Below are 13810 nucleotides of genomic sequence, written 5' to 3' on the forward strand. Positions count from 1 at the left end.
GAATCCTATCTGCGTGGAGTTTGTGTGTTCTCCGCGTGGGTTTCCTCCCACATCCAAAAAAATGCAATTTAGGTGAATTAATTATTCCAAATTGTCCGGACCGTGTGTGTGTGTGTGTGTGTGTGTGTGTGTGTACCCCCCCCCCCCCCCCCCGCGCTCATAGCGCTGCAGCTGATTGACACGCCACATCTGGAGCAGCCAGAGAGCCGTAGACACATCTGGTTTGCATGAAATCTGCGTTAGACAGGGGGGAGACGATATTAAAGGGTAAGAAATACCTTTATTTGATGTACAAATTCAAATAAGTCTCAGGTATTTGGCTAAAGAATGGAGGTAAACCACGCCCCTTTCTGACGTTCAGATGTCAAATCTACAAAAAATATTTTACAGTTTGTACATTTTATTAAGACACAGAACCCTGTTTTTATTCCTTCTATAGTGGCTGATACTAAACGCAGCGAAGTCAAAAGCCGACCAGGAGAAGCCTCTGAAATGTGCAGTTCTGATGTAAATATAAATTTATATTAAACATTTACAATCCTGATTATACAACAATCTAATTAGCAGAAACAATGCAGGCACTTTACTCCCAAAACGTTCCCAGTGCCCATAAATAGACCCCCCCCCCCCCCCCCCAACGTGACGTCTCAAGCCCCCGATCGAGCGCCGCCGCAGCCATCGTCACGATGCTCGTTCACGTTCACGGTCCGGCTGGAAAGACGAGCTTTCACTAAAATGTCTCCATGGTTTAAACAGATGAACTGAACGGCGTAAGCCTCAGCGCAGGCGACCATCCAGAACGTTTGGGCAGTCCTGGAGGATCAGGAACAATTCCCTGCATTGTTGATCCCACGCAAGTCAAGGGATGAAAACTTCCTTCCATCAACACTTTCTCCAACGTGTAAAAAGGAAACCGTTGCACAGAACAGCGGATTGCTGGAAAAACTCAGACTATAAAATGCTAAATGAATTTCAGTCTCCTCCAAAACGGGAATATTAAAACTGTTCAGGTATCTGTGCAGTGTAAAATTCATGTTGACCGATAAAAGTGGAACCGATAATTGATCTGCTTCCACGCCAGTGGAGCGTTGAGGGAAGTTTCTTAATCCACAAACGTTACTGGAGACGGGGACTCGTCCAGAGCGAGGATCGCTCCAAGCCGCTCCCGGTTCAACCGCCCAACCAACGAATCTGCATCTTCTCCAGTCGTTCACGAAAAGTCCTGCTAACCTTTGTTTTTATTTTCTTTCTGTGAAGCACCAGAAAATGTTTGTGGACCAAAACAGCTGATTTGCTATTCCATTAGCATGGGGGGGGGGGGGGGGGGTCTGAGCACTGAACATGTCTGCCCCCTGCTTGTGGACCCGATCACTGCTTTAACAAGTCTTTGAGCACCGCTCCAGCACTGGCCTCCGCCGAGACCGGCACCGGTGTGAAGGTGGGCAGCGCATCGGAGATGGGCTTCATCAACAGGTGACCTCCGGAACCGGCCAGTAAGGGAACCGCAGCGGAGCGAGGGGCCAGAAAAGGGTTGGGCTCGCCGGCCCGCTTGCTGCCTGCGGCGGCGCCTGTGAGGACAGAGGACCGACTATGAAGAAGCTCCGTCTCTGAGGCCTCGAGTCTCACCTGGGCTCACTTACCTGTTCCCGTGCTGGAAGCAGTGCTGCTGGTTCTTCTTGGGGGCGGAGCACTGAGGGGCTTGATGTCATAGACTGGGAGCCTCAGTGCAGGCAGAGAAGGCGTCGACTCGTACTCCAGGAACTTGACAAACAGCTCAGAGAAAGACTGAAAAGAAAATAAGAGAAAATTCAGACGATGAAAGGGTGCTACTGATATTTCAGCAGCATGTGTGCTAACAGCTAGCTGCATGCTAGGTCTCTGTCTTCCTAAAACCCCAATCTCAAGATGACTATCTGCACCAGTCTGCCACTGTAACCGTGTTTACACATCCGGTGCTCAAAGTGTCAATTCTATCTGCACATATAAAATCTGATTGTAAGGGGCGGGGCCTACAAGCGTGATTTGTGACATCACAAGTAGCTCGTAAACCAATCCTGGAAGCCTGCAGCACTCTACAGTGAAGGAGGAAGCATCTGGAACACGTCGAGGCACGATCACATTCAGACAATGAAGGAGAGGGAATACGTGGAACTTGAAGGATTCGGCTCTTTAAATATGTTGCCGTAGAGTCAGACAGACTGGTTTTATTTTACAACCACCTGCAGGCCATTTAGTCTTCATTTTGGACATTTTCTTGGAAGGCTATTTATTTTCCTCACTTTTCGTACTTCCCGTTGTCTTCACCACATAAGTTACACCAAGCAGGTCTTCTTGGAGCATGTGCACGACAGAGCTGTTGCGTAACGTTGTGCAACGCTAAGTGTTGCGACCATGTCACGATGTACGCTCGATGAAGCATCCAGTCATACAAAAATACACCGAATGCGTGTCTGAAATACAGCAACTATACAACGAAGCAGTGACTTTCTATTCAGGTTGGAACGCCAGGAGGCTTTTAGCAGTCCGGCTGCTCATTGGAGGTTGGAAATGTGTGAAAGCGGCTCACGTTTGAGGTGAAACAATCATTTTGGACTGCATGCCGTCGTTTCGCAAGCGAAAGGCGTGATGTTGATCACAGCAGCGGGGACCTTCCACTTTATAAATCACACAACGACAGCAACAACAATCATTCGGCGTCCGTTGTTCTTGCTCCGAGCGGTACGAGTCTCTCAGGCTTGCTCATTCTTCCCAAATTGACAGATGAATGTTTTTCTTTAGAGACTGCGACTAGCTTCTCCTGAAAGTTTCCTGGTTGTTGTTCACACATGTGATCAAAGGCAAAAGCATCACGCGGCACTCGACCCGGTCTCTCTTACGGAGTTCAGCCCCTGGCCACCGGGGGGCCTCTGGGGAGTGTTTGGGACACTCTGGGCTCCTCTGCCTCCCAGCCAGCTCGACACCCATCCAGTCACGCCTTGTCGTCCACCTTCCTCCAACATCTGCAGAGAGGAGATAAAGAAGAGAAACGCTGGAACAAAGTCTCCAAGCCATCACAAGACATGTCATATTTTACAAGTAAGCGCAGGAAGGAGGTCAACGCGTGTTCAAAAAGGTGAAGAGCACGGAGTTAGTTACAGTCTCATCCCTAGCCATCTTCTGACAAGGAAGTCAGTGAATTATTTCATTTTGATTATCCATTAGTTTCCTTTCTACTTGCCGAAGCTTTCTGGAAAGTCATTCTGGAGACCCACTCAGTAGTTGAGTGTTTTTACACACAGTCTGATGCTTCTCTGACAGCCCGAACTTCCCAGAACAATCACTCAGCTTCCCTAATCGTCTTTTGGCTGGATGTGTGATCCATATATGGATCACAGTTTTGGGTTGGCATTCTGAGAAGTGCCTTTGTGGAACACTCGGCTAAAATAAAGCCCAAGTTGGGTGGAAAATGTAATAAATCCCCCACCTTGTCGACTTCTTCTCGGCTCAATCCAAGGATGCCTCCCATGAGCCTCAGCACGTCGGCACGCTTCGTTTTTGGCGTGTGGAAGTATCCCAAGAATAGGTTACGCATCAGGACTCTAAAAACGGAGCGATGTGAATTAGAGGAAATCAAGTCATTCAAGGCCTCAGTCCTAGTTTCATACAGCTGCAGGAATGATAACCCTCCCCCCCCCCCCCCCCCGTCTCAAACTGTGAACAGGTTGGGGTATCCTTCCTTTGGTTCACCAGTTTTTATAGTCTTATAAACACATCGTAGGTTTCACTGGATGCAACGCAAAGTGTTTCATAAAGGAGCCAACGGATTTCTGAATGCAGAAAGATGCAGGAATGTTTTGTCCACAAATACCCCCCCCCCCCATACGATTAATTCTGCAGCTTGAACTCAGACAGAACTGGACTTACTTGTCTATCTTCCCCTCCGTACTATGCAGGAGATTCATCAGTTTCTTCTGTGCGTCCTCCAACATCTCCTGCCTCAAGTCCACTGGAACACAAACACACGTAACGACCTGTGCCTCCACCTACCCAAACAACTCAACTTAACTTCACCCACGTTGTTTGTTTGTGTGTTCGAGATCACGTAAACAGTCAAGAACAGATTTTATGGAGAGGAAGGTTCTGGAAAAACCATTTCTAGTGATGCTAAAAGTCTCCATTTAAGATATGTGACGGGAGGAAAACTGGCAATCCTGGAAAATTGGAACTTAGGCAATTTATTTTGTACGAAGCGAAAAAAAAGAATGTCAAAATGATTAACGTTCCTCCTTTAAAAACACAAAAGGCACAGAGAGAGGCTTATTTGCTCAGACATTCCACAGTTATCCCCTCATTGATGAGATGGTCAATCAAAACATGCTATTCCATTACGGTCTGCTTCATCAAGCAAATAGGGAGCCTCGTATCAAGGACCAACAGCCTGAGTATGAGCTGACGTAACGGTTACACCGTTAGAATGACGAGCCAGATAAACGACAGACTGCCGAGAATGAAAGCCCAAGGAACGGTGTGACGATTTACAAGACATTTTATTATGAAAATAGTTTCAGTGTGCTGTAAAAATGGAGGTTCATGAGGAAATGTCTCTTCTCACCTTGCCTTTTTAGCTCCTCAATGTGCTCTTCATTCAGATCGATCTGATCGGTGAGACGAGACGCTGAATCCAGAGCAGCGCTGGCTTCGTCGAGGTTAATCTGGCAGAGCAGAGCAGAACTGTTAAATTAGCTTTCATTTAAGCTGCAGCTTCATCACGGCATACCGCTGATACAGATGAAGTGAATTGATCCTCTACCTGAAGGGCCGAAGCTTGATCTTCCAGCCTCTCAGCCTTCCTCCTCCACTCCTCCTTCTCCCTCTTGTGCCTGTCGAGCTCTGCCGAGTACATGGCTTTCTCTTCTGATAGACGAGAGATACGGGAAGCACAGAATTTTATATCAACACTTGGATCAAGTTCTCTGATTTAGACGGCAGATGGAGTTTGGAGTGTGAGATTTGCCTTGTTGAAACTGCTCTAGCACCATCTGCAGGTTGGAGAGGGACACTGCATACTGGTTGACCTGCTCCTGTGACGTCCTGAGGTGGGCGAGGGCGTCGTCCCTCTGCCTCACCACCCTGCTCAGCTGCTCCTGCAGCGACTCCACCTGCATGCTGGCCTGCAGGCTGGAGGAAGAAGGACTTGAATTAGAAGTTTAATCTTCATCTGATCGTTAAGGTCAAAGCGGTGCAAGAGGGAACTCTGGATCGCAGAACTGTATTTTCCTTTGGTTAAATATATGTGCAACAAACAATAGATTGCTTGTGTGTACTTCATGTCCCAGTCTATTACTTACCTGGCGTTCTCCACAGCGCTAGAAGACGTGGTGAGTTTCTCGTCCAGCAGCGTCACCCTCCTGCGTAGATCAGTTTCTCGGTCCTCTGCAGCGAGGGCTTCCCTCGTGTAGGAGTCCTCGATCTCCAGGAGGTGACTCCTCAGCCTCTCCAACTCCAGGTTTAGCCGCTGCTCTTTATCTTTCACGTGCTGAAGCTGTGAAACAGAACATTCATTGACTCACGTCTATGCATATTTTGCTAAGCACAGATCTAATGAGAAATGAATTTGATGAGAAGCCAATGGGAAATGATCCAAACTTACCTCCATCTGCACTGCAGAGGTCTCCATTTGTTTTTGCTTGAGCGCCATCATCACCTGATCCCTCTCCTGCTGGAACGCCACGGCTTTCCCCTGCATGGACTTCATTTCATTCAGGAGTTGGTTCAGTTCACCAGACTTACCCTGCATCACAACACCAGGCAACAATCACAAAGTCTGCTTCCAGTCTGAAGACTGAATGCGATAACCAAACATAGGTCTTCGTTTCCAACCTGCTCTCTGTCCTTGAGCATCTTCTCGACAGCGGCGGCCTTCTCGCTCGCTGCGCTCAGCTCGAACTCCTTCTCTCTGAGCAGGAGGGACACCTGCATGTTGGTTTCCTGCAGTGCTCTGAATTCAGACGCCTTCTCTCGAGATCTGGCTGCTATCAGCTCGTTCTCCTCTTTCAGCTTCTTGCCATCCATCTCCAGAATGAGGGCGCGCTCTTTCAGGTTGGTCACAGCCTGCTTCAGGACCTCGCCGTCGTTCTCTCGGTTGCGCAGCACCTCTCTGACCTGACCCAGCTGGTCGCCTTTGGTTTTGATGAGCAGGTCTTTCTCCCTCACAGAACTCTGCAGGGCTTCCAGCCTCTCTCTGACCTGCAGCAACTCCTCGGCCTGACCTCGCTGCTCGCTCTCGGAGGCGGACGCTGCGTTGGCGAGCCGATGCTTGTTCTGCTGTACAGTCCTGATAATGCTGTCCTTCTCGGCTAACTGAGTTCGCATTCGGGCAAGCTCTTCCTGCAGCTCCTCGTTGTTCACAGCGCGAGACGACAGGGGGCTTGGAGCTTCGCCCGACTGAGCGACTTCAGGAGTCTGTGCGACGCAGTCGAGTTTACCCAGCAGGGCCTCCTTGGTGGAGCTGAGCGTGGTGATGGTCTGCTGGACCTGAGCTAATTCCTGACTCAGACTCCCCAGCCTCCCTTCCTTCTGCTCGTAGCTCTGGATCAGTCGACTGTAGTCCACCGTCAGCTTGGAGCTGCAGTCGCTGTCGGCAGAGACCTGCCCTTGGAGTTTGATCAGCTCCTCTTGCAGCTGAGCCGACTCGTGCTGCATGTTCTTGACCGTGGTGATCACCTGCTGCTTCCATTCCTCCATCTTTTTCACCTGCTGTTTCAGCGTGTCCCTCTCCTGCAGCAGCTCCTCAAACTGGTTGCTACTGACGCCGCCAGAGCCGGCGCCGGACTCCGGTCCAGAGGTCTGCAGGACCGTCACCAGGGTTTGGCACTTCTGGGTCAACGCGTCGATCTCGATGTCCTTCTCCCTGATGATGCGAGACAGGTTCTGAATCGTCTCCTTGAACATCTCTTGGCTTCCTGAGGGATCGCTCATGTTGGTCAGGCGTTGGTTCTCCTGCTGAAGCTTCAACAGGGCCGCCTCCTTCCCCGCCATGATATCCACGTGGCGGTGATAGTCAGAGCGAAGCTGGCTGTTCTCTCTGGCTTTTTCGTTCAGCACGGCGAGCACTTGCTCCCTCTCCACGGCATACGTCTGGAGCTGCTGCTGTAAGAACAAGACATCCTGGCTGTGCCCGCCCCCTACACACGTGGACACTCTGGCATGAAGCGCTTGGATCTCCAGATCCTTCTGCAGGATCATTTGGGACAGTTTCCCCACTTCATCTCGGGAAAGCACCAGCTGATCCAGCTGTTTGGTCAAGGAGAGGTTCTTCTCATGCAGCTGGCTAATCTCAGTCTCCTTCTCCTTGATGCCGATGACCAGCTTTTCTATTTCGACCTTGGAGAGGTCGTGTTTCTCGTTGCCACTCTCTTGATTTAAAGTCTGGGTCTTGTCTTCCTGCAGGATGACGTCTCCCTGCACGGGGGGGGAGTCGGCGCTGACCTGATGAAGGTGGTAGATCTCTTCGTCTCGAGCGTGGATGAGCCTATCATAGTTAAGTGCGGTTTGCTGAAGACGTGCACGAGCCTGCTCCAGTTCACTCTGCTGAGTGTGGAGGTTCTGCTGAGACAGAAGGAGCGATGCCTGCTGCTCCTCGATGGTCCTCCTCAGAGTCTGGACCTCCTCCTCCAGAACGTCCCTGGACGACTTGATTTGGGCGATCTCCGCCTCCAGCTCGGTGATGATGTCTACGGTCTTCGGCTCCGCCAGAGACTGAGGTCGGCTTTGCTGGTCCCTGAGTCGGTCAATCTCTTCTTTCAAATGATTGTTGTCCTCCTTCATTCCCCCCAGCTGTCTGTCCTTCTCCTCCAGAGACTGTCTGACAGCTTCTGCTTCTCTTGTCATGACTGCAATACTGTCATCCATTTCGCTTTGGAAGTCCGAAGCGTTCTTTTTTAACGTTTCCACAAAGACATCCTTCTCCTGCAGCAAATCCGTCAGCTGCTTCTGCCCTGCGACTGTGATTGACAGCATCTCATTGGTGTCTCTGTGGTCGGACGCCAGCTGCGCCACGTCTCGTTTCAGCTGCGCTATCTCCATGTCTTTCTCCTGGTTGAGCTCGACAGCTCGCTCATGCTCCGCCTGTAACGCGGAGGCATCCAGGGAGCGGGCTCGAGTCAACTCCTCGAGGGTTTGCTGGTACCGTTCAGCCCGTTCTGACAGGGCGCTCTCAGCCTGCCTCAGTTCACTCTCCAGTTGACTTTTGTCCAGCCTCAGAGCTTCCATACGAGTGTCCTTCTCCCGTACCGCCCTGCTCAGAGCCGACTGGCTTTCCTTCAGACGCCTGGCTAGCTCCTCGCCTTCACCCCGATTTTGCTCACTCTCCGCCTTCAACTTTTGATTCTCCATCTTCAACTCAAAGTCTTCAGACATCGCCGTCTCATGAGACGTCCTCATCTGGTCCAATTGTCTCCTGAGGTCTGACAACTCCCTCTCCGTCACCGCTAGGTTCTCCTCTGTTCCCCTACTTCCTGTATGACCTAGCTCCACTTTGGCTGCAGCCAACTGCTCCTCTCTGTCCTTCAAGTCCTTCTTGAACGCCGTGATTTCTCTCCGAGCCTCCTTTTTCTGCTCCAGTGCATGGCCCAGTTTCTCCTTCAGCTCCTTCACTGACCCCTCCAGCTGCTGTTTGCTCATATGCAGGTCGTTGAGGGTGAACGCGCTGTGCCTCATTCTCTCTTTTTGCACCTCCAGCTCCTGCATTAGTGCCTCATTCTTGTCCTTGGTCTTCTTCAGCTCTGCAGCCGAGCTCGTCAGGTCTGCCTCTGCCCTCTTGAGTTGCCCGGAGAGCTGCTCCTTCACTGAGATCACATGCTAGAGAAGAAAAAAAGACTGAATTATTATATGGGCTATGTTGCATTTGACCACAACAGGCGCCCGTAGTTAGTCAGACCTGCGTTGCTTCTTGGTTTTGTCGGTCCAGTTCCTCCAGCTCAGACATCAGGGCGTCCCGTTCGTCCTCGGTGGTCCTCAGAGCCTTTTCTCTCCTCTCCAGCTCCACCTTCGTATCCTCCAGTAACTGCGATTCAAACTCCTGACTGCTAACCATTTTAAGTCTTTCTTCCAGGTCCAGCTGTGAGAAGAAGTCATGTTTTTATATATAATCCTTTCATAGAGTTTTAAGTAGCAGAAATGAAGGGAAGAAACCTTTTCTTGCTCCAGGACTTCTTTCTCATGTCTCAATGCTCCGATGATGGTGTTCATCTCCAAGATGTCTGCATGTTCCACTTCTCCCACTAGTTCTGCCTGATTATCAGAAGTTATAATTATTATATCATCACACCAGAGAAACAACAACCAGTGCATTTAATATCAATATTGGAACAATACATATCCACACTTACTGCAGCCAGGCTAGTCAGTCTCTCGATTTCTTTTTCTGACGCTGGAATAAGAGAGCGCTTGTTAATATGGAGGTTAAATATGAAGAAAAACAACAAATGGAGTCCGTGGACAATATTTAGTCAAGTCATTTATCATAAATGTTTTTTTAACTACCTGCAAGGCTGTTTTGCAACACCTGGATCTCGTTCTCCAGCTGGGCTTTCTGCAGAGCCTTTGCCTCCTGCTCTTGGACTCGTGCCTGAAGCTCGGTGACGGAGGCCTGCAGTCGGGTGTAGTTATGCAGCAGCCCAGCATTTTCCTCCTGGGCGTCATCTTTCTCCAGCTGCAGCGAGGCCTGCCTCTTCTGCGCCTCCTCGAGCCTGGAGGACAGCTCCGCCAGCTGCGTCTCCCGCTGATCCGCAGCTTCGTGCAGGGAGCTGATCGTCTTCTGGAGTTCAGGCAGCTTGGAGGCATCCGATGAGGGAGTCGAGTGACCGCCACCTAAGGAGGATGTGGAGGAGGGAGAAGCCACCCTTTCATTGCTGAATTTTCAATTCCTGCCACATGACTGTGTACCAAATAGTCAAGCTAACCGCTCTGAATCTGGTCCTCCAGCTCCTCTATCCTTTCCTCGTAGTCTGCCAACTCGTTTCTGTGTCGCCGCGTGATGTCAGCCATCTTTTGCCGCTGGGCGTCCTGCAGAACAGCCAGTTCATGCTGGTGTTCGTCCACCTCTCGGCTCATCTCCTCACGCAGATCCTGTTCCAAAGCGGCAACGACAACACCAAAGTCATTATTGTTCTTTAAAACTGGCCAGATAAAGATTGGGGAAAGAAAAATGACATTCTACCAAGCAAAGATGATCCATTAGCATCTATTTGGACGTTGAATGAACAATCACCTTTATAGTTCTTTGAAGTTTGAGAAGCTCACCCTGGCCGCCGTTACCGGCTCCTCCTGCCGAAGATGTCTGAAAGAAAATGTGAGAACTGTGAGAACGTGACCTCGTCATTTTATACTGACACCATTTACTGTAAAAAACATTTCTTACATTAACTTTAACGTGAAAGTATCTTATAAGAAGAACATAAAGGAGGCTCAGACAAAACTTCATCAAAAAAATATTTCATTCATTTGTTTTCTTCAGAGCTACTAGTTTCATATCTGCACCATAAACTAGGTGTAGCTCAGGGTTGTGAGTACGAACGGGGTGGAAACGGCTCACATGACATTCTAGAAGTAACAAAATGCCACCTCTAAAGCTGAAGAATTATTAAAGCCTAAATTAAAACGTACCCCTTTGTAGTGCTCTCATTTAACCTTTAGAGAATAAGCGAGTATCCAGGAGGATGAACCGTCTGTGTACCTGAGACAACCGCCTCCAGTGAGCCGCCTCTTCCTCCAGACGCAAGACTTCGGCCGACAGTCGGTTGATCTCCTGCTGTGACCAGATGACGTCGCTGAGGTCCATTTCATCGCCGTGGAAGCCGTGGTGGGACCCTGAGGGGCGGGACAGGAAGGAGGAAGAAGTCGAGGAGGTAACAGTCGAGGAGGATGTCGTAACGGGCAGGACTGCCGCACCGGCGGAGACGGACTGAGCCGACTGTTGCAGCTTCTGGACTTGTTCCTGGAGCCCATTCTGACGAACTTTCAGGAGACTGATCTCCACCTGGAGACACACGGATGAGTGTCGGAGCCTTTCATAGCTCTGACATGACCTTCACACTAAATTTTGATGATGACACTTATATTTTAAGTGACTTCTCATTATCTCTGGAACAGCAGCACGAGAGCTTTTAACCCTCTGACAGAGTAAACAACAATGCAGCAGTACAAAGGTAAAAGCTTTCTGCTGTCCTCCAGGCCGTCTTTATGCTGTATGCAAATGCATATAACCCCCCCCCCCCACAAAAGAGATGCTTTTTATTACAAGTGCATTTGCATATGTAAATATAGCTGGTTTAACAGATGAATAAATACAAACATACGCACGTCTTTCTGCTGCAGGAGCATTCTGTACTCTGCAGACTGTTGTTTAATCTGGATCTCCGAAGCCTCCAGCTTCTCCTCCAGCTCTGAGTGGAGCGTTTTCAATCGGTCATACTGCAACAACGAGAGACACACAATGCAGAGACGAAGGACAAACGAAAGTTAGTCTTGTCTGTTGCAGGGTTTCAACTTGTTGGAAACATCAAGAGAACGTGCGGTACGCTTTTTAAACATTCCGATAACGGCGCCGAATCAACACCCGTGTATCGTTTGTGTGGAGCCCTGCAGAGAATCTTACCTCGGATTTCTGAGAGGAACACACAGCCTGGACATCAGCCAGCCTCGAATTGGAAACCTGCAGCTCTGTGGCAGCATCTGCAATGATAGAATAGAATAGAATAGCACTTTATTGTCATTAGACACGGTGATGCAATGAAATTAAGCAATGATGTGTGACAAATAAAAATAAGACAGGATCACAGATCAATGCAAGACAAACTCTGCAAGAATAGATTTTCCATGAATCATTTTGTTAACATTCAGAAAGAGAAATGCCACAGAGCGCCTACAGGTAAACATGTTTGCACTTAATATCTTCTTGCTTTAAATTCAAAGCTTCGAGGATGGATTAAGGGCTGAGCGTGCACGACTCGCAGCCGGTCCAGCATTCCCAACTCGGCGACAAGAATTCTTCCCTTTGGTTTCTGATTGGAGGAGTGAGGTGGAGATCTGTGGTCAAAGTTCTCCTTACGTCGATGCTTCCTCACTCACCAGCTTCCACTGATTGCTGCAGAAGCTCAATATTAGAACACGTTAAAAACCTGGAATTTCTCAGGAACAAGGAAGACTAGCTCATGTTTTTGTTAAAGTCAAGTTTTAAAGGCAAACATGTTTGACAAACAGTTTTATCTGCACAGTGAGTCACACCAGCAGATGAATTCAAAACTCAAACACTCCCGTCAAGCAGGTAGCCCGACTCAGTGTCAGCAGCATTAGAATTGATCTTCTTGGTTATGTAACACTTACATCCCATAATACATGCGAGAACAAGCAGCAATGTGCATTAAAAACCTCTCTGAAGTTACATTGAGTTCATTTCCTCTACTTGAGAATGGAGATTCGTTCAGACAGCGGTTCCTCTCTGACCGGTTCATTGAACGACCGACACGTCGTCGTCGTCGTCTGTATCCAGAGCGAAGTGACCGGTCATCGCTCCGGGGGCTCAGCATCTCTGCCCTGCCAGCATCTGGCACAGGTCCTTAGGAACACGTCAACCAACGTGCTCTTTAGGGAGGTGGATCGTTCAGACAGCGCAGCAGTCAGCAAAGCAACAGCTTCACATTCATCATAAAGCAGAAGTAGAACGTGTATAAAGCAGACTTGCCTTAGCAGCTTTCATTATTCATGCCCTGATTCTATTTATTATTCAATGTTGAACTTCTTTATCTTTTAATATGCAGCTCTTTGTGTCAGCGACGGTCGTTTAAGTGCTTCATAAAAGAGTTGGATGGGAAAAACTAAAAAGAGCAACAGAACTTTACCTCCGACTTCCTCCACCCCTTCCAGCAGCATGTCTTTGGTAAAGTTTGATATCTGCCCGGTGAACGAGGACAGGCTCCCGCCGACCTGGCCCAGAGACTGCCCGAGGCCGGAACCGAGCCCCCCCAGCCACGAAGCCATCTCCAGGAAGAGCTACAGCCCAAAGGAAAACAAAGCGGGGCCGCCGACCAGCGCTAGCCTAGCTTCGACTCCAGGGGCAATAAAGTGGGCATTAAGCTAGCCGAAAGCTAGCCGTAAGCTAACCACAGATACGCTGTTCACTTCGGGATCCAAACTCCGGACAACGAAGCGGCTTTTCGGGCAGCCGCGTTCACGCAGCGGAGGTCCGGTGGAGAACAGCTGACTGTCTTCCTGGAGGAATGCGTCAAGACAAGCGAGCTAAAAGGCGCCGCGTCCCATCTAAAGGGCAGAATGGGTGGAATAAAGCCGTCTGCGGGGCTCTGCGGGGCTCTGCGGGGCTCTGCGGGGCTCTGCGGGGCTCCGCGGCGCCCGCGTGGAGCGTGAGGCCCGGTAGAAGCTGTTCTGGACCGGCTTAAACACCACGTCCAGAAAGTGCCACCTCGACTGCAGCCATTATCAGCTGCTGCGCTCTTGCGATGACTGTCATGTCTGACGTGGACAGGACGTACGGAAGCGGTGCATTGTGGGATACTGGAGGACCAACACGGTCAAGGTGCGTTCAGGAACAAGCGAAAGCTGCGTGTTCGAAAGAATCTAAAATTAAATGTGTTGCTTATGGCATGCCGTTCAGGAACTTATTACATATATATATCTTTTCATATATATATTCAGACATTTTCATATATATATTCAGAAATGTCCATATATATATTCAGACATTTTCATATATATATTCAGAAATTTCTGAATATATATATGGAAATGTCTGAATATATATATTGAAATGTCTGAA

At 49.3% G+C, this 13810-nt stretch overlaps 1 protein-coding gene across 1 annotated transcript; it reads right to left on the minus strand.

Moving 5' to 3' along the window:
* Nucleotides 1–645: 645 nt before the first annotated feature.
* trip11 (thyroid hormone receptor interactor 11) lies at nt 646–13017 on the minus strand. The gene is made up of 21 exons (XM_068751756.1): nt 12879–13017; nt 11636–11712; nt 11341–11451; nt 10715–11017; nt 10250–10318; nt 9942–10107; nt 9523–9849; nt 9369–9409; nt 9172–9270; nt 8918–9097; nt 5860–8838; nt 5630–5770; nt 5328–5521; nt 4994–5157; nt 4790–4893; nt 4592–4691; nt 3904–3985; nt 3464–3578; nt 2877–2999; nt 1641–1785; nt 646–1568 (listed from the first exon to the last, which is right to left on the minus strand). Exons 1-21 carry the CDS (start codon nt 13015–13017, stop codon nt 1369–1371), a joined length of 5859 nt encoding a protein of 1952 aa, XP_068607857.1. The 3' UTR covers nt 646–1368.
* Nucleotides 13018–13810: the final 793 nt, after the last annotated feature.

This window comes from Brachionichthys hirsutus, chromosome 18 (genome assembly GCF_040956055.1).
Source record: "Brachionichthys hirsutus isolate HB-005 chromosome 18, CSIRO-AGI_Bhir_v1, whole genome shotgun sequence".
NCBI lineage: Eukaryota > Metazoa > Chordata > Actinopteri > Lophiiformes > Brachionichthyidae > Brachionichthys > Brachionichthys hirsutus.

What these genes read in the sequence shown, in the direction of transcription:
- trip11 (XM_068751756.1), bottom strand. Translation starts at nt 13,017, where the DNA reads ATGGCTTCGTGGCTGGGGGGGCTCGGTTCCGGCCTCGGGCAGTCTCTG. An exon ending in GACTGACTAGCCTGGCTGCA is followed by an intron (nt 9,271 to 9,368) that starts GTAAGTGTGGAT and finishes TCTGATAATCAG; the next exon opens with GCAGAACTAGTGGGAGAAGT. An exon ending in AAGTCCTGGAGCAAGAAAAG is followed by an intron (nt 9,098 to 9,171) that starts GTTTCTTCCCTT and finishes TTCTTCTCACAG; the next exon opens with CTGGACCTGGAAGAAAGACT.